Source organism: Oncorhynchus kisutch, linkage group LG15, assembly GCF_002021735.2.
Source record: "Oncorhynchus kisutch isolate 150728-3 linkage group LG15, Okis_V2, whole genome shotgun sequence".
Lineage (NCBI taxonomy): Eukaryota > Metazoa > Chordata > Actinopteri > Salmoniformes > Salmonidae > Oncorhynchus > Oncorhynchus kisutch.
Window position 1 is genome coordinate 54,186,977 of NC_034188.2, and position 20,579 is coordinate 54,207,555.

At 46.3% G+C, this 20,579-nt stretch overlaps 1 protein-coding gene across 6 annotated transcripts in view; it reads right to left on the bottom strand.

The window, feature by feature from the left end:
* The window catches only part of plekhg2 (pleckstrin homology domain containing, family G (with RhoGef domain) member 2), a 61,715-nt gene that overhangs the window by 13,144 nt on the left and 27,992 nt on the right, over window positions 1-20,579 (bottom strand). For all 6 annotated transcript variants that reach the window (XM_031790521.1, XM_031790519.1, XM_031790520.1 and 3 more), the window contains 5 exons: window positions 19,765-20,165; window positions 13,055-13,155; window positions 5,842-5,908; window positions 3,144-3,190; window positions 755-905 (listed from right to left, as the gene is read on the bottom strand). In XM_031790521.1, the coding sequence (XP_031646381.1) occupies window positions 755-905; window positions 3,144-3,190; window positions 5,842-5,908; window positions 13,055-13,155; window positions 19,765-20,165 (767 nt within the window). The remainder of the gene's footprint in view (window positions 1-754; window positions 906-3,143; window positions 3,191-5,841; window positions 5,909-13,054; window positions 13,156-19,764; window positions 20,166-20,579) is intronic.

Sequence of the window (20,579 nt, forward strand, 5' to 3'; positions counted from 1 at the left end):
GTGGGAAGCACCTCAGGTCGTCAAGCAGCTCCATACAACACCGGTGCATTAGCCAATGAGGGGATCGATTCCAATAAGCCTAAATTCAAATATATATTTTATGGGAAAGAGATGTTTCTGGATGATGCACCATGCTGCCTTGTTGACAACATGACAGAGTGGCACAGATTATTGTTCACATCACAAGGCAATGGGGCCATAGACCAGCTCAGGGACAGTAGTGCTTGGCTCAGGTTTATGGAACTCCCTCATTTGCACTGGTTTATCGACTTTGAAATGAGCTGATTCACTTTCCATAAACCCACTCCTTTCGACACACCCACTTGCCATATTGGGCTGCAGCTACCCATACTTGAGAATAACCACCACAGAGGTGGGCTTGGAGAGAGAAGCCTAGGTAGTTGATCAGTGTCCAAACACAGCTAGTTATAAATGCCATGAGTTGAGAGTCTGCGTGACTTGGGGGCTTTCATTTAATGATAGGTTCCTTGTTTCATTTCAAAGCATCTCGATGCTTTATTTACTCGCTGCACCGCTGGTCTGCTGAGTATCACACACTAAATAAAGGCAAGGAGCTCAGAGTAAAAAACAGGGTGCTTTGGATTGAAGGGAAACTCAGTCTACAATGGGCCCTGTACCATTCCTCTAAAGGGTTTATACATATAGTCGTATTCTCTGAATAAGTCTGACATTGATAGTGTTGGATCAGTATCGTTGTATTGTCTCTCTGACCCAGGCCATGACCTATACTGACCTGCAACAGGAGGTGGTACTTGAGGATCCTCTGCACTGGCTTCAGAAGGTAGGTCTCCAGGGGCAGGGAGTGGCACAGGGTGGTCTGCCTCTCCTGGAAAAAGCCCACCAGGCTCTTGTTCTTCATGCAGTCCCTCAGAACAGCCACCGAGCTGGGGAAAGAGATCCAAGAGGAGAGGGGGTGGAGGTTGTTGGTGGAAGAGGGGGGGGGGGGGTTCACAGTAAGACTCATCAGTTGGCTCATTGCTATGCCAGACAGCACTTCATCTCATGGTGAAGCGTACAGTAATGTGTTCAGCATATGCCTCCGGTCCCCCCTTCAGAGGGGCCTCTTTTTTTGTCTGAACGCAACTATTTACATATAGTAAAACATTCTGCCGTAGTCCCCTTGCTGTCCGACTGGGATGTCTTTCTCAGACAAAAGCTCTGATATCTGCTAACAGCACATCTCGGTATGAGCTATGAACTGGTCTTTTTAAGACCATCACTGGATGAATGCACATACTGCAGCTCACGTACATGGTCAGGGCACCATCCATGTCGCATAACACATATAATTCTGTTTCTATTCTCTGTGACAGACACACGAAAGGCTGTTTACACGGAGCATGTGGAACACCGCATCGTCATGGTGACAGGCAGCAATCCAGTCCTATTCAAACATCTGCCAGTCAATTTGTAGTGGCCCGTGGGATTAGAATTGATGGGCCGTGAAAGGTGCCGCCTCTAAAATGCTTGTGATGGTTTTGTGTTTTACACGCACAATACACTGTGAGTTCGCCTGTTTGACCAGTGACCGAATATAACCGCAGGCATTAAATCAGTCACTATTAGTCTTTCATTGGATGAACCTATTTTGATGCTTTCACTTGTCGTTCCGACCACTGAGGAGTTCAAATAGATCTATTCAAGACGCTGAGTACGGTTACATGCGCACAATAATGTGATTATTGTAGATAGTCAGGTTAATCTAAGAGTTTGTTTAAAACGTTTGCATGCTTGCAAGTAGAATGATTTCCCTAATAATCCTGTTTACATGGACACATCTGAAATCAGGTTGCCTGATGGTGATTTTGATAAATGCAGAAAATTGACAGTCACAACGAACGTTCTACCACAGTGACCATGTTATTTTTGCAAAGACTTTTTGATTCTGAGTTTGTACACTTGAATGTGAAAACTATTGAGAAGATGCATACTTTCAGTTTTTCCGAACTCACTGAAGAGGGAGGCTTGCGTTTCCCGGTGCTGGCACATGTGCAGATCAAATACACAGCTGGAATGCCGATTAAGCTGTTTATGTGCTAATCATTTGAAAGATTGCTCAGAAAAACGGGTGTTTTAAATCGGCGTATTGTATGCTTTACTTCGATTTTGACCTTACGCCGATTAAGATAAACACAGCAAGGGGTTTACATGAGTAATGTTACACTCAGCCTTCTGCCATAGTTTCATATCACATTTTCTGTGTGCATGTAAACGCACTTAATGACCATCCGAAATCATTTCCCTTTCACTCATGTCTCTGTATAAAGGATGGTGATTACAACTGTACTCCCCCCCCCCCCCCCCATCATATATAATTGTGTATTTATACCACTGTAACAGTTTCAATTGTGTATTTATACCACTGTAACAGTTTCAATTGTGTATTTATACCACTGTAACAGTTTCAATTGTGTATTTATACCACTGTAACAGTTTCAATTGTGTATTTATACCACTGTAACAATTTCAAATGTGTATTTATACCACTGTAACAGTTTCAATTGTGTATTTATACCACTGTAACAGTTTCAATTGTGTATTTATACCACTGTAACAGTTTCAATTGTGTATTTATACCACTGTAACAGTTTCAAATGTGTATTTATACCACTGTAACAGTTTCAATTGTGTATTTATACCACTGTAACAGTTTCAAATGTGTATTTATACCACTGTAACAGTTTCAAATGTGTATTTATACCACTGTAACAGTTTCAATTGTGTATTTATACCACTGTAACAGTTTCAATTGTGTATTTATACCACTGTAACAGTTTCAATTGTGTATTTATACCACTGTAACAGTTTCAATTGTGTATTTATACCACTGTAACAGTTTCAATTGTGTATTTATACCACTGTAACAGTTTCAAATGTGTATTTTGAACTTCACTTGTCCACTGTGTTTAACTCATTACATTCTCACATTCCCAGGTCCCTTCACAATAGCTATAATTTAAGGATCTAGGTCAAATGACAGTGCACACCAGTACAGTAGTGTGTGTGTGTGTGTGTGTGTGTGTGTGTGTGTGTGTGTGTGTGTGTGTGTGTGTGTGTGTGTGTGTGTGTGTGTGTGTGTGTGTGTGTGTGTGTGTGTGTGTGTGTGTGTGTGTGTGACTTACTTGGGGTAGTTCATACAGTAGAGGGTATATATGTCGAAGGCTTCGCTCTAAACAAGAGGGAGAGAAAATAAACAGATGGCAGAGAAGAGAGACGTGTGAGAAAGACCAGAGACACGGAGCTTTGGTCTCCATGTTCACTCTGCCACAAACCCCCCTATGGTTGTGTGACAGCTCTCCTCGCATGCGGATCATTCTCCAGGTCTCACTCAGAAATAAATACTTTGTTTTTATCTCCTTACAAAACCCCATTCCCCGACTTGTGTAAACATTCTCATCCAAGAAACATCTCATCTAAAACAGCTCATCTAAGAAAGTTAAAGAAAGCTAATTGCATTTTACATTTAAGTAGGCTTTGTAGTAGCGATTCCCTATGACTGCCACTGGCACAGGAGAGAGCTGTCAACATCCACAGCTTTACAAAACGTTACTCTTTTGGGGTGAAGTTCACATGTATGGCGTCTATAAATATAAATAGCTCAGAAAACACATTCCTGTACAAAAGGTGCAGAGAGCCACTCTATAAGGTGTATATGTGATACGATAAGAACTGTATGCCCTCTCCTCTCACCTGTTCTAACCCTTCCTGGTCACCTGTTCTAACCCTTCCTGGTCACCTGTTCTAACCCTTCCTGGTCACCTGTTCTAACCCTTCCTGGTCACCTGTTCTAACCCTTCCTGGTCACCTGTTCTAACCCTTCCTGGTCACCTGTTCTAACCCTTCCTGGTCACCTGTACTAACCCTTCCTGGTCACCTGTTCTAACCCTTCCTGGTCACTTGTTCTAACCCTTCCTGGTCACCTGTTCTAACCCTTCCTGGTCACCTGTTCTAACCCTTCCTGGTCACCTGTTCTAACCCTTCCTGGTCACCTGTTCTAACCCTTCCTGGTCACCTGTACTAACCCTTCCTGGTCACCTGTTCTAACCCTTCCTGGTCACCTGTTCTAACCCTTCCTGGTCACCTGTTCTAACCCTTCCTGGTCACCTGTTCTAACCCTTCCTGGTCACCTGTTCTAACCCTTCCTGGTCACCTGTTCTAACCCTTCCTGGTCACCTGTTCTAACCCTTCCTGGTCACCTGTTCTAACCCTTCCTGGTCACCTGTTCTAACCCTTCCTGGTCACCTGTTCTAACCCTTCCTGGTCACCTGTTCTAACCCTTCCTGGTCACCTGTTCTAACCCTTCCTGGTCACCTGTTCTAACCCTTCCTGGTCACCTGTTCTAACCCTTCCTGGTCACCTGTGCTAACCCTTCCTGGTCACCTGTGCTAACCCTTCCTGGTCACCTGTGCTACCTATATACACATGCGACCAGTGACCCATGACCCTTCTAGTGTACAAAACAAGTAAAAAAATAACCCTTGACAGACAACATACACACAACTCATAAACAGTCCAAAATGGCTCCTACAGGTTTAGATAATGGTTCTGTGAGGTCAACTGAATATTATGTTCCAAACACTTGTGTATGTATGTATACTTGTCTTTACCACTCAGTCGTACATATAGCCAGCAGGTCTAGGGTTGGAGATTCATAGCTTAGCAGATGGTGAATTGTTACAGGCTACAGCCGACTCCATACAGACCCAGTGTCTGACTACACCTAACCTAAGAGCACGTACGGCCTCATTCCAAGCAGAAACGGTCACGTTTCAACTGTGTTTCCCACGTTCCACACTGGCCCTTGATTATTTCTTATATCGTCACCTCCACGTAGTCTGCAGTAGTGAGGGGCCGTTGTCCTCACCCTGTTTAGAGAGGTTAGTCTAGCTCAGAGCAGCATCTTATAACCCAGAATAACCTTGCCGGTAATGGCTTAATCGAATGTACTCTTTTTTTTCCCCCCAGCCATCTATAATTGGCCACAACAGTAGCCCATTCAATAGCAGAGAACCATAACGACCTGCAGGATAAGAGGGTCTGGGCACCGAAGAGGAAAGAACAGGCTGGAGACGGGACTAAGAATAGGCACCCTTGGATCCTGGACCGCAAATGGGATTCTGGTTCTTGGGTCTTTTTTCCAGCTTTGGCAGGGCCAGGCGTGTCCGTCTGCAGCCCCACATATGGAGGCGTACCCTGGGAGTCAGGGACATAGACGCTGGCCATTTTCCCAGCCGACACAAAGGAGAGCCTGTTTCCCTGGTCGATTGGACCCTTCACTGTTCCTGTTTTATCAGCGGTGGTTCTGTGTCATTACTCGGGCGACTAGAGTACGGCACCATGCGGGTGTGCAGACCCACTCAAATGTAGTGAGGACATGGGTTAATAAAGGGTCAGCGCCACCACCGCTTCAGAACCAGAACCAATCACCATGCCTCTCTGGTCACGGGCCTGCGCACACTCACATAGCCCAAGTACAAACATTTCCTCTGACACACTGCCCAATGTCAGCGGCCCACTTCAAACAGCTGTGGTTTTCTACTTGGCCGAAACAAAAGTTTGTTTCACACAATCTGCTTGCTTGACATTTTAACAGCGCTCTGCATCCAGAGAACAAAATAGCTGCTGTGTACAAGCACCATATTGTCATAGCCTTTATTAGCCTACACAGCAAGCCAGTCTTAAGCTATGACCCAAGAGGGGCTGGCTGTGACCAACCAATCAGGAAACACTGGTTTAGAACATTGGAACACCCACAAAGAAAAATGTGTAATGTGAATGTACTGGTTGTTTGTGCTTTATCACGGCAATGTGGTGACTCACCCTCTCAACGAAGCACTCGGCGATGGCAGCCGCATGAGGACTCCTCTCCAGGTCCTCCAGAAGCTCACTGTGGGAGAGGCAGACAGACAGACAGACAGACAGACAGACAGACAGACAGACAGACAGACAGACAGACAGACAGACAGACAGACAGACAGACAGACAGACAGACAGACAGACAGACAGAGGTCTGTTATGGGCCATGAGAACACCAGTACAGCAATGTAAACGTATCACTGCAACACACAGAGGTCATGGAAACATCACTGTAACTAGTCTACATCCCTGGGACATGATAAAAACACATCACTGTCAAATACTGTAACATCCATGTAACAACTACCAATAACACATAATGATGAGCACATACACTGCTATATAAAATGGACAGCACAGACATTTCTTGGTAGACACTGTGCAGTGCTTATGTGTGCATGTGAGTTTGTCAAGGTCTAGGACAGTTCATGAGAACTTTGTTTGGAGACTGTTATTCCGTCTCCACTGAGGCCCTTGGAGCTGGTGTCGAAGACGATCCTGGCAGGGACGGATCCCAAATCCCAACTCCATTCCCACAAAGTATTCATTCATGTCTCCCCTTCCGATCCTTCCAAACGATCTCCTAAATGCATGCAGATGGGACACATCTAGCCCCACATCAGCCAACCCCAATCAGAACCCCCTTCCAGCTGTCCCACTACAGCCCCCCCTCGCCTCCCCAACCCCCACACCTTACAAACACAGACCTGGATCAGACTACTTTTAACACCCTAGCCCCGTCATCACCATGGACAGAACTCTTATGAAACACATACGCAAGCTCTCTCCAGGAGCCTGTAACTTTTGATTAACCTCCTACTTCATGGATGTCAGTGAGGGGAGAGAGCGGCGGGTCTCTCCATTCAGTATCTGAATGAATCAAAACTATCGGTGCAGAATTGTCTTGGCTGGAGATGGTGGAAAGGGTAAGGAACAGTAGTGAGGAGGGGAGAGTTGAGGGACAGCGATGCGTTTTGAATTCCGGCTCCAATTAGGAGAAGATGGAGGTTGATGTGACTAATGGCTGTAATGGCAGTCTCTGGTGGTTACTGGGACATCTCAACAGAGACAACTAGCCTCACATTCCTGGACAGTGAGCTGAAACTGAAGGTGTCATTCACCGCAGCCCCATCAGCCCATATCTGAGGTGACACGATGTGATGAGCAGCCCATCTGCACTCAATTCATTAGCGAAGCCCAACTTCCCAGTGTCTCTGAGAGGCCCAGGGCTGCCGGACTGGTCTGTCTCCCGGTATCCCCCCTCTTCCGAAGGAAAACAGAGAGGCGCTCTGTAAACACCCGGAGTTCGCCTTCATATGGACGGGGTGAAAAGTTTGGAGCGAAACCGCAGCCCTCCATTCCTTCCCGTCGCCCTCTCCTCCCTCGGAGACGAGGCTTGTTTCGCGGCTTCGGTAAAGAGGGCGTCATTAGGGTTTTGCGGGAAGCAAGGGGGAATTATGGGTGGTTTTTACCAAATGGCCACAGAGCAGGGTGTCTCTGCGTGCCACTGGCCCTGACTGATGTCTGAATCCTGTTGTTGACAGACAAAGACAAAGAGAAAGAGGGAACAAAGAACATGCCACCACGGAGACATTCCCCTCCATCTGCAAGAGCAAAGGGTTTACAACAAGACTACATCTGCAGGGCTGCAGCATGTTTGCAAACATTGGATTTAATTAAGGCTTGGCACTTACTAGCAGGGCCTGGTACTTTAAGACAAAAGCCCTGGAATGTAATTTGGCTGTCAGGGCCTTGTAACCAACCCTACTAATTACTTTCCTAGCTTTTCCTTACTAAAACACTCCATCCATAGACGTTTAACAGAGACGCTCCATATTTGAGGTCAGGGGGAAAACTAGTTTTAAATGAAGCCTACTGACAATCTACTGACAACCTACTGACACATGACAATCTGGTTATTAACGTATGTGCATTTGCTCCTCTTCTAGATAAGAGGGTGAACTGTGAGAGGAAAGAGGAGCCTCCTCCAGATGATCCTTCTACAGTCATATATTTCGCAAAGCGTTACAGTCAAACGGGGAGGGGGGGGGTCACCTGCGAGGCGCACTGCATCAATGACCTCACACGCTCCCTCCCTTTGTTTCATTCTTTCCGTTGACGCACTTTTGAACCTCTCTTTTCACTGTGCTTGTGGGGAGCCCTAGTTTATTTACCTTCCATACAGCCAGTTTCCCCCCCTTCTCTTTTCCTCATGTACGCCTCACTTCCCTCCTTTCTCCTTTAATAAGCATTCCTCTCTCATGGAGTGCGATCTCTGCATTAGATTAAAGCCCTTGCAGATCTGTTTCCTCTTGAGTAACGACACAGTAAGTGCCAGACAAAAACAACAGAGACCTATCTACATCCCTAAATCAGAGTGTTTATATGCACTTGAACCTTGCTGGCTTTATGTTCCCAATCCATTCCCTGAGTTTCTTCACATGCCGACTTCATCGCCTGCCTCAAAGTGAGAACTTCTTTCATGTGACATCGCATCCTCAGCAACACCAGCCACTCCCACATGAGCCACGGCAGATAAAAACAGAGAGCACGGTTTGGGGGACTGGCCCTTCCTGGATCCTAGCCAACCAAGGTAAGAGGGAAGATTCCCTCCCAGACAGACCTCCGGGTCACAGGGATGACTGTGAGCGGGTGAGGGGGCTTAGCACTCAGACTGACTCTGACTGGACAGGAGTGAGAGGGTAAGGGGTTATGCCTATCGTGCGGGACTTCATAGGAGCCGTGACCCGAGCCAAGCATGCAGGGGTCACAGTGTGGCCTAAATCACACATAGTGGATCAACTAACCAGGCTTGACTAAATGTCACCACACACGGGCCACCACCTTGAGCGATGGGTCCCAGAGCCCAACCCCCCCTACTGTACGTTCCACAAGCAACGCGTCTACTCCATGAGAAGTTGAATGAATCAGACATACATAGCCACACATAGAAATAGAATTTCTAGAACGGGGTAAAGCCCCTCAGACCATTGCAATAATGATACTTCTACATTTCTATGGTGCCACGCGTCCACATTCCACCAGCAGTATAAGAAATAGCAGTGGTACACCAAACGGGTTATAAAACCATTATCCACAGCCACTGGAGGTAATTGATCTGTTTATACTGTAACGTCAGGAACTATCAAAATACGCTGTCCATAGCCAGCTTTGAAACCCGTGATACTATACAGAACACGTGTTTCTTATTAGGCTATTCTATCAGATCCTCTACCTCTCATTGTCATTCTACTGTACAGGAGCTGCACGCAACAACAACCAAAAATGTGTGTTCATTTTGAAACGTCTACGTTGCTAGTTGAAATGAACTTTGCGCGTGAGTCGTGGCTGGCTTTGCACCAGGCCTTAGACAGATGCAAGAGATAAACCATGGCACTCAAACAATGCAATTAAACATCTTCATGTGCAGTAGTAAAGTCTCTATCTCTCTCTCTGTCTCTCGGTTTCTTTGTTTCTGTGTTAGCCTACTGAGGATTCAATCGTCTCTGGCCAACTTTCCAAATGAGGGATTTGGAACAGAGAGACGAAAGAGAGGATGGGCAGGGATTCTAAGGAAGAGACAGTTAAGTCATCTTGATAAGCTCAGGCCTGACTGATCTCTCTGTCTCCGTGTCTGTCTCTCGGTCACTCAGTATGAGTTGGGTTAGAAAAAGGTAGAGGTCACGATTCCACGTCTTTGTCACGTACCCATAGAGATAAATCTCTAAGGTACTAGGCCAGTGATGCAGGATCCTTTTTCAGTGACAGACTAGACAATTTAGCACTTATCTGACTATCATACATGACTGTCATCATACATGACTATCATATCTGACTGTTCTGCCACAGTTTCTACTCAGCGTGAATCTAATAAAGATGGACACGATTGACCAGCACTACTGGTCTTTGACTAACTACTAGAAGAGTACAGAGCATGTCTGTCTGTCTGTCTGTCTGTCTGTCTGTCTGTCTGTCTGTCTGTCTGTCTGTCTGTCTGTCTGTCTGTCTGTCTGTCTGTCTGTCTGTCTGTCTGTCTGTCTGTCTGTCTGTCTGTCTGTCTGTCTGTCTGTCTGTCTGTCTGTCTGTCTGTCTGTCTGTCTGTCTGTCTGTCTGTCTGTCTGTCTGTCTGTCTGTCTGTCTGTCTGTCTGTCTGTCTGTCTGTCTGTCTGTCTGTCTGTCTGTCTGTCTGTCTGTCTGTCTGTCTGTCTGTCTGTCTGTCTGTCTGTCTGTCTGTCTGTCTGTCTGTCTGTCTGTCATGGCTGTACTGTTCACCAGGCTGTGCCCTGTCTCTTGCTGTGGTTCGGTCTGCTCACAACAGGGTCCAGAACTCTACACCAGGCTTTGTCCACCGCGGCGAGCCACGGCAAACGACATCCGTATGCTGCCTGGAGAACAGGCCAAGAAAGTAGACATAACAACACCAGTGTGGATACAGGGGCTGCATACCGCAGTGATGAGGAGATGAGATTTAGAAAAGGCAGAACAAGAAAAAGGACAAGAGAGAAAAAGGTCGATTTTTTTCTCTACTTATTGGGGAAAGGAGAGGATAAAAATGAGGTCAATCCTTTTTTTTTCCACAGATGAACAGTGTGCTACTTTGAGTGATGAAAAAAAGAAAGAGAGTTAGCAAACAATTCTTTTTTTTTCTCCCTGGGTGCCTGTTAGGGAACTGACTGCTCTCATTCTGTTCATTACAAACAAATGTAATTTATGGCCTAGCTAGCCCCACGGCAACGAGCGATGGGGATAAACCCCTGGCACTGATGCACATACTTTACTGTACTGCAATGAGTTACACTGCACAGAACCTGGAGCAGACGGGAGAAATCCCTAATTCTCTCTCGCTCTGTTTCTTTCTGCAACAGTGAGGCCATTTCCCATGAGAACCGGGGGCAGGAAGCATATTGGAGTTGGAGAAGGGTGTGAGTACTTACTCATGTGGGGGGGAGGGGGAGGGGGGGGTATGTAATGAAAAGAGACGACTTGGCACGGGCCCTGAGACTGAAGTGTGAAAACAAGAGTGTCAGCAGGGGGGCAGGGCGAGGAGTGTTGAGGAAATATGAAAGGTACTCTTCCCAGGGCTTCACTGGAAGCTGCCGGGCCAAACTCATCCCTGCCATTTCCCCCTCCTCAACGTTCTCATCACTCAACTCAACTACTGACATAGTAATAATTCCTGTTTTTCATTGACACATTCACTATTCCAGACAAATAATCACAAATACTGCACCAATTATTATTTATTTATCCGTTATTTTACCAGGTAAGTTGACTGAGAACACGTACTCATTTGCAGCAACGACCTGGGGAATAGTTACAGGGGAAAGGAGGGGGATTAATGAGCCAATTGTAAACTGGGGATTATTAGGTGACCGTGATGGTTTGAAGCCCAGATTGTGAATTTAGCCAGGACACCGGGGTTAACACCCCTACTCTTACAATAAGTGCCATGGGATCTTTAATGACCTCAGAGAGTCAGGACACCCATTTAATGTCCCGAAAGACGGCACCCTACACAGGGCAGTGTCCCCAATCACTACCCTGGGGCATTGGGATATTTTTTTTGACCAGAGGAAAGAGTGCCTCCTACTGGCCCTCCAACACCACTTCCAGCAGCATCTGGTCTCCCATCCAGGAACTGACCAGGACCAACCCTGCTTAGCTTCAGAAGCAAGCCAGCAGTGGTATGCAGGGTGGTATGCTGCTGGCATAAACAATGCATCACTCCTGAAACGGGGGAAATGTATGAAAATCAGGCTACAGTTAGACAAAGTCAAATTGCTTGAGCAACTATAGGGAGCCAAATGGTCTCTTTGCTCTCTTGTAAAAGGTTTCCAGGAAACATATAAATGGATCTCTACTTTCAGGGTAAACAGCAATCTGAAAACATCTAGCCGGAGTGCAGCTCAGATACGCTGCCGTGCCACTGTGTACGGAACATAATCTCACACATATAATCCATCTCAAGCCTCCTTTGTGGTATGCAAAATGTGGTGAACCAAGACAGAAGACGTATACATTAACCTTGAGCGCTGCTGTGACCATAACTAGGCTCGCTGGATAGTATCCCTTATTCCAAGTCTCTCTCTCTCTGCCTCTCTCTCTCTGCCTCTCTCTGCCTGCCTCTCTCTGCCTGCCTCTCTCTGCCTCTCTCATACTCTCTCTGCCTCTCTCATACTCTCTCTGGCTCTCTCTCTCTTCCTCTCTCTCTCTGCCTCTCTCTGCCTGTCTCTCTCTGCCTCTCTCTGCCTCCCTCATACTCTCTCTGCCTCTCTCATACTCGTTCTGCCTCTCTCATACTCTCTCTGCCTCTCTCATACTCTCTCTGCCTCTCTCATACTCTCTATCCCTCTCTCATACTCTCTCTGCCTCTCTTTGCCTGCCTCTCTCTGCCTGCCTCTCTCTGCCTCTCTCATACTCTCTCTGCCTCTCTCATACTCTCTCTGCCTCTCTCTCTCTTCCTCTCTCTCTCTGCCTCTCTCTGCCTGCCTCTCTCTGCCTGCCTCTCTCTGCCTGCCTCTGCCTCCCTCATACTCTCTCTGCCTCTCTCATACTCTCTCTGCCTCTCTCATACTCTCTCTGCCTCTCTCATACTCTCTATCCCTCTCTCATACTCTCTCTGCCTCTCTCATACTCTCTCTGCCTCTCTCATACTCTCTCTGCTCCGGTGTCTGCACATTGTCTGTCTGGTGGGCCAGCCATTGTGTCTGCAGCACATTAAACGTACATCCCTGCCACCCAGGCTGCAGCCTGTACACAAGCTGCCTCGACACAGAAAGAGAGAGCGAGAGCATGGAGCAGAGGAGTGAGAGGACAGAGACAAGTGGAGAAACAGAGGAGAAAGGAGGGTAAGGTTTAAAAGCAGCTGCAGGAGAGATTTCACCACCATAGTTGTAGGATTTAACACGGATCAGAGCTGAGTGAAATTGAGCCGAGTGAAATGGAAAATATTACATTTTCGTTGACAGGTGGTAACATTGATCACCATTAAGACATTGCACTGAGATGAAAGATGTAGCCTACCCGCGACATGCTAAGATCTACACAAAAGCACGAGGACACATCTCATCGACCCCAGTTCAGGGCTGATGCAGTCTAACAGCTGTGGTGACCAGTGAGGAGGAGGTAGGTCGAACACGTAAGCAGACAGAGACAGAGAAAACACACACTAACCCACCTGTTGAACTCATAGATGTCCTCAATGTTGCAGAACAGAGTGCTGACTTCTTCCGGCTTGAGTGGCAGGTCCCCACAGTCAATGATGCAACCCAGGTAGTCCTGAGAGAGAGAGAGAGAGAGAGAGAGAGAGAGAGAGAGAGAGAGAGAGAGAGAGAGAGACTGTGATTCTGTACTGTAAATGCACGTCAGTATGTTTATTGAAAAAATAAACAAAATACAATCTTCATCATAATCTCGTCATTCATACTTCATGTTCATTTGTTTCTGACTTCATAACACAAAATGCCTAGTTGCTGAAATGGACAAAAGTCCCTTCTTTGTCCCTCCCCTGCGTCGTCCCTTCATTTCATCCAGATGATTCTCTGTTAGCTGTCTTAGGGTCATTTGTAATTGAATTATCATCAAGGCTTTCTTCGTGAGAAAAAAACGTATACTTGAGCCCTACACCGATCCTTATTGTAAACACACTGAGAAGCCCAAGAAAGCAAACCTAGCAATTAACAAAGTGGCAAAGGCCTGACAGTTACAATATTTTTATTTTCCTTTCGTGCTCCTCTCTCTGACCTGGGAAATAAAGCCATGCTCTAGTCTCATGAGAAAAATGATATGTCCCACCTAAAAACACAGACTAACATCCCCAAATACCACCACCCTCAGGGCACGTTGCTCCGCGAATCCTGGGAGAGAGCACTCCGAGCTGGGCTAAGGGCCTTAGGAAAGAAGGGGGCTTCAAAATGTGGCTGGCTAATCCACAGGCCCAGAGCACAATACTCTCCAAGTCTCCCACCACCAATGTAGTGATCAGTAGTCAGGCTAAAAGGCCTTATCTAGGCTAGCTGTCAGCGCTTTATCAGAGCCCTCCAGGGCCCAATAGTCTTATAACCAGCAGGCCTTTTAAGTAGCCAACAAGCCCATCTGATAACGCCACATCCTACAGACAACTCTTTCTCCAGATGCCAACCCAGTGGAGAAACCACAAAGGATCCTATCCAGGGTTGCAGTTCATTCTGTTGGTCTGAGTTTAACAAAGAGATCTGAGTAGCCGTGAGAGTGGCTGCGGCCCACCCAGAGACCCAGTTACCATTCTGGCCAGTGAGAACAAGCCAACAACAGAAAAACAAAGCGCGTTAAAATAACATGAAGCCAACTTGACTGCAAAAATAAACGGGTGTGAATAAACAAACAGACAAAGTATGCATGAGAGAGGGGGGTGGGAGGGTGTACGAGGTGGGGATGGCAGGGCGTTAAGACCGGGAAGGGAGCTTCAATGGCCCCCAAACCTGACGGAGTCGAGCAGAGTGGAGCGCGCCTAGGGTACATTCCTGGAGGGTAAAATATGTTTTATGTTGTTGCTTTGTCTCCAGTTGTGTTTGTTTCCAGAGCCACCGGGGTTCTGGGGAAAGCAAACAGGCCGAGGTAGGGCAAAATTAGGCGAAAATAAGTGGGGCTCCCGTCACACTCATCACCTTTTAAAGGCAAGGGAACACTGGCACTGTAATTACTGTCGACTTACAGGCAGTCAGGGGTGAACAAGAATTCCCCCTCGCGCGCTCGCACACACACACACACACACACACACACACACACACACACACACACACACACACACACACACACACACACACACACACACACACACACACACACGCACGCACGCGCATGCGCACACACACGCACACTCCTTTGGGAGGGCAATTAGGGCCCATAGCGAGAGGAGGAGAGAGAGAGACAGACAGATGCGTGAGAAATTGACAGAAGAAGAGAGAAGACAGTAAAAATGAGGAAGAGACTAGAGGGGAAAATTGAGACATAAGAGGGTTAAACACAAAAGAGCACAAGAATAGAAAGGCAGAAGAAATTGAGAAAGAGATAAATGTTTCACTATGAAAGGAAGAAAGACAGCTAGAATGAAAGAGAGAAGGAAAGAGAGAGAGAGAAAGAGAGAGAGAGAGAGAGAGAGAGAGAGAGAGAGAGAGAGAGAGAGAGAGAGAGAGAGAGAGAGCGAGAGAGAGAGAGAAAGAGCGAGAGAGAGAGAGAGAGAGGCCAGAGCAGCCGACAGGTTTTGGTCTCTTTGTCTGAGAATCTAGGTTGGAATTTGGAGAAAGGAGTTTGTCCCTCTGTGCTGCCTGTGAGGGCCCCTCCATCCCCTCTTCATGTGCCCCAAACTGGGGGTTACAGCCAAAGAGAGGCTAAAAACGCTCCGTTCCCCCAAACCCCCACCCCCAATTTCCTGTCCTATTTGGCAGGAGTACAGCGAGAATGAAAGGGGGCTTCGCTCTCCCCGGCTCGCCCCGGCTCTCCCCATTTTCTCTTCCTGTGTCTTCCAAAACACTGTATGTTGCACATTCAAGACCTATAGGAGCAATATGGGAGCTCACACATGCACAACATACAGAAGGCAAGCTAATAAACTGTACACACACACACACACACACTCCAATCATCATACTTGGTTCTTATTACCAGCAACTTTGACATCATCCCTGGATCAAAACCAGATTTCCATAACTAGTAAAGGCTGAGCCTAATGAACGCTCGAGCCGATAGACGTCACATGTGCAACTCACACAGTCAGCACTCTGGATCAGCCAACACCGAACTCCATTCCATCAACTCAGGGGCCCACAGATCGATAAAACAGCCGTGATCTGGCCCAAATCTCTGTCCGCAAAAACAAATGTATGGACATTTGATCTGGAAGGCATCCCTGCACAGGCTAGCTCAGTCAAATGCCTGCTCTTTTTATTGGCTCGTAAAGGATGAACTTCAAAAGAACTGTCAAGCAAAAGGAACAAAGGTTCCATTTCAGCCATTCTAACCCATACCCCACACACCTATCATCACATGTCCTGAAGAAATGTTCTCTTCCTCTCTCTTTTCTCTCACCCCCCCTCTCTGTCGTAACCACACACACACACACACACACACACAGATGCACATTTAACCCTCTGCTCTCAGCCCCGTTCTCCCAGAGTGCTGATTGCACCACCTGCTGACTTCCACTTGCTAATGAGTGCCATTGGCAACATTCCCTCTCTGTCTCCACATCAAAGCAGAGGCAGGACCCCTTAATCAGATCACTCCAGCACCGACCTGACCTGCATGAACCACACTGTCTTGCACCTCAACACTAGCCCTAGGTTGGCTTTCACAATAAAACCAAAAAGAAAATACAACCAAAAAGGTTGTTTAAAGATGATCAAGTAGCTATCAACAAACTGTTCAACTAACTATCCATGAGCCTTTACCCTAGCCATGCCCCTAACCTGAACCCTTATACCACCATAACCCTTAGGCTCTGCACGGTCAATCCGATGTCTGAAGTGGCCGTACGTCCAGAAGGCGAGGTCAGTACAGATGCATCAAAGTTGGGACCGAGAGACTGAAAAATAGCTTCTATCTCAAGGCCAGCAGACTGTTAAACAGCCATCACTAGCACAGAGAAGCTGCTGCCTACATACAGACTTGAAATCATTGGCCACTTTATTACATGGATCACTAGTCACTTTAATAATGTTTACATATCTTGCATTACTCATCTCACATGTATATACTGTATTTTATACCATCTATTGCATCTTGCCCATGCCGCTCTGTCATTGCTCATCCATATATTTATATGTATATATTCTTATTCCATTGCTTTAGTTAGATTTGTGTGTATTAGGTAGTTGTTGTGTACTTGTTAGATTACTTTTTAGATTTTGCTGCATTGTCGGAACTAGAAGCACAAGCATTTTCGCTACACTCGCAATAACATCTGCTAACCATGTGTATGTGACCAATGACATTTGATTTGATTTGATTTACAGCATTTACTGCAACGCAGCTTCCGCAGGCGTCAGGGCTTTCATACTTCTTGTACTTAACGGAGCAGAGCTGTTGTGAAGGAAGTTGTCAAGGAAGTGAGTTTGTGTTTATACAGGGCCTCCCACCCTCACCTACTGTCAGCCAATCCTGTCAATGCAGAGCTCTCCGCAATGTTACAAAATTTGAGAGGTGCACGGCGATGTGGTACGGAGCTTGATTTGGTCTCTGCATGCCTCTGGAAGCTCCACAATTGCATCACACATACGGCGCCTCCGACCACATTTTCAGATCAAATATAAATGGACTTTTAGCCTAACCTCTACACAATCTCTAAACCTAAACCTAACCCTAAACGTAAACCTAAACCTAATCATAACACTAAACCAGGAAAAGAGATGCAAATGACTTTTTCAAGGGAGCGCTGGCCAAAACAAAAATTAGACATCAAAGTGATGTCACTTCCTCTATTCCTTTAAGGCTGTCTTTCCTCTCTTTTCCTCCTCAATCCTGTGGAGAGACTCCTGATTCCTGACCTACCTTAATTCTTAGGGCTGAGATCCCGCTAACGGGATCGATATGACAACAGCCAGTGAAAGTGCAGGGCGCCAAATTCAAAATAACAGAAATCCCATTATTATAATTAAAATTACTCAAACATACAAGTATTTCACACCATTTTAAAGATACACTTCTTGTTAATCCCACCACAGTGTCCGATTTCAAATAGGCTTTATGGCGAAAGCACCACAAACGATTATGTTAGGTCAGAGCCAAGTCACAGAAAAGCACAGCCATTATCCCAGCCAAAGAGAGGAGTCACAAAAATCTAAAATAGAGATAGAATGAATCACTAACCTTTGATGATTTTCATCAGATGACACTCATAGGACTTCATGTTCCACAATACATGTATGTTTTGTTTGATAAAGTTCATATTTATATCAAAAATCTCAGTATACATTGGCACGTCATGTTCAGTAGTTCCAAAAACATCTGGTGTTTTTGCAGAGAGCAACATCAATTTACAGAAATACTCATTATAAATGTTGATGAAAATACACGTGTTATACATGGAACTTTAGATACACTTCTCCTTAATACAACCGCTGTGTCAGATTTCAAAAAAGCTTTACGGAAAAAGCAAACCATGCAATAATCTGAGTACGGCGCTCAGAGCCCAAACAAGCCAAAAAGATATCCGCCATATTGTGCAGTCAACCGAAGTCAGAAATAACATTATAAATATTCACTTACCTTTGATGATCTTTATCAGAATGCACTCCCAGGAATCCCAGTTCCACAATAAATGTTTGTTTTGTTCGATAATGTTCATCATTTATGTCCAAATAGCTCCTTTTGTTAGCGCGTTTGGTAAACATATCCAAACTCACGAAGCGTGTTCACTAGGAGCAGACGAAATGTCAAAAAGTTCCGTTACAGTCCGTAGAAACATGTCAAACGAAGTATAGAATCAATCTTTAGGCTGTTTTTAACATAAATCTTCAATAATGTTCCAACGGGAGAATTCCTTTGTCTGTAGAAAAGCAATGGAACAGAGCTCGCTCTCACGTGAATGAGCGTCACGAGCTCAAGGCATTCTGCCAGACCTCTGACTCATTCCCTTCTCATTTGGCCCCACTTCACTGTAGAAGCATCAGACAAGGTTCTAAAGACTGTTGACATCTAGTGGAAGCCTTATGAAGTGCAACATGACCAATATCCCACTATCTTCAAAAAGGAATGAGTTGAAAAACGACCAACCTCAGATTTCCCACTTCCTGGTTGGATTTTTTCTCAGGATTTTGCCTGCCATATGAGTTCTGTTATACTCACAGACATCATTCAAACAGTTTTAGAAACTTCAGAGTGTTTTCCATCCAAATATACTAATACGATGCATATATTAGCAACTGGGCCCGAGTAGCAGGCAGTTTATTCTGGGCACCTCTGGGCACCTTATTCATCCAAGCTACTCAATACTGCCCCAGCCATAAGAAGAAGAAGGTCACAGCTAAATCCTCTAGTTCCATCAGCTTCCAATGGCAATATGATAATCGTGTTGACTGTCGTCCACCCAAAGGGCCCCTGACTCAACAACCACACTCTGTTCCTTCTCAAACGAATCATCCATCTGTGTGTGTGCGTGCATGTAAATGTGCGTGCACGAGTGCGGTATCAGTGTGTGTGAGTGTGAGTATGTGTGTGCGTATGCGAGCATACGTTAGCGTGTGTGAGTGATCAGTCACAGACTCCTCATTGTCACAAGTCAGCTGACCCTGTCGGATAGGAGTATGAAACATCCTTTTGAAGAAATGACTTGGATTTACTGCTGCTTTCATCCTGTGCCATGCCCTCCTCTTGCCCGCCTCGCGTTCCACCTGGGCCACTGATGGATGTAGCCACAGAGGCACACGGGGAGGCCAGACAGTGCTCTAAGATGGCCACTGAACGAGGAGGGGATGAAAGCATTGTTCACATTTTACTAATAGGAAGCTGGTGGGAGAGTCGAGGAGTTCTTCCGTAGAAAAGGGTTGAAAAACTGCTGACACAACTACAGTATCCATGAGTTCCAGTTTCATTATAGTCATTAGGCATTGTGGTATTTCCAATTCAGAAATAATCAACTCAATATGTATACTGTAAACTGTTTACATGCCAATATGTAAACCATATGATGATCATGTTAAACCCTATTCTTTCCATGTCAATATGGTGCCAAGTACCAGGAATGGTGGTAGTAATTCCTGTAGCTAGATTTACTGGCCAGGTGTGGCTGCCCTCAGCCCAGTACCAGCAGCAGGCCAGATCTCAGAGAGGAGACACACAGACAGTACTGAGGACAGGAAGAGAGGAAATGAGAGGAGGGGAGGAAAGGGGAGAGGAAGACTTCTTTCTTACCTCTACAATGCTCTTCAGGTCCCTCACATACGCCTGCTCCGTCTCCACTATCTCCAGCGCCACCCTCTCCAAGCGAGACAGCTTGGGCGGGGACGCGGCAGTGGCAGGGCTTACCCCCGCTGGGAGCAGGGAGAGAGGAGTTAGGTCCAGGCTGATGTCAGAGCCATTGCGCTGCGGCGAGGAGGGGTAGGCAGGCACGGCCCCGTAGGGCAGCGAGGAGGAGGAAGAGTGTACGTCCTGCAGGGAGGCAGAGGAGGCAGAGGAGCTGAGGCTGGCCGTGCGGTCGCTGTCCGAGCACACCGTGTTGACCGAGGTGCAGCTCCCGCGGCAAGCGCTCTCAGACGAGGCCATCCTACCCACAATGCTGCTCAGGGAGGACACGGAGGAGGGGCGCTTGGCAGCTGGGTGAGGGAAGAAGGGAGAAGATGGGGAAAAGGAGGATAGAAAAGGATGAGACAGTCAATGTCATGTCAACATAAATCAACACAAACTATTCCAACCAACCATCAGCAGAAAGAGGTGCCAGAACAATTCTTCTCTTGGGGAACAATAAGACAAAAGACTTACAGTACTACAAGACTAATGTGCAGGTTGATTTCTGCCATGAACTTCAGAACAGGCTGACTGAACAGCTTCCTTTGTGTTCCTCTGAACATGACCACAAAGCTGCCATACAGGAACCAAGGGGTGTCAAAAAACGGTGTAACTACGAGAACAACTCATTTTTTTCACAGTTTGGTTGCTACAATCGCGCCGTCAATCTTCTTGTTCTGGCAACCTCCTGCACTTTTATGCAAAAACACACAAAGCCAAAT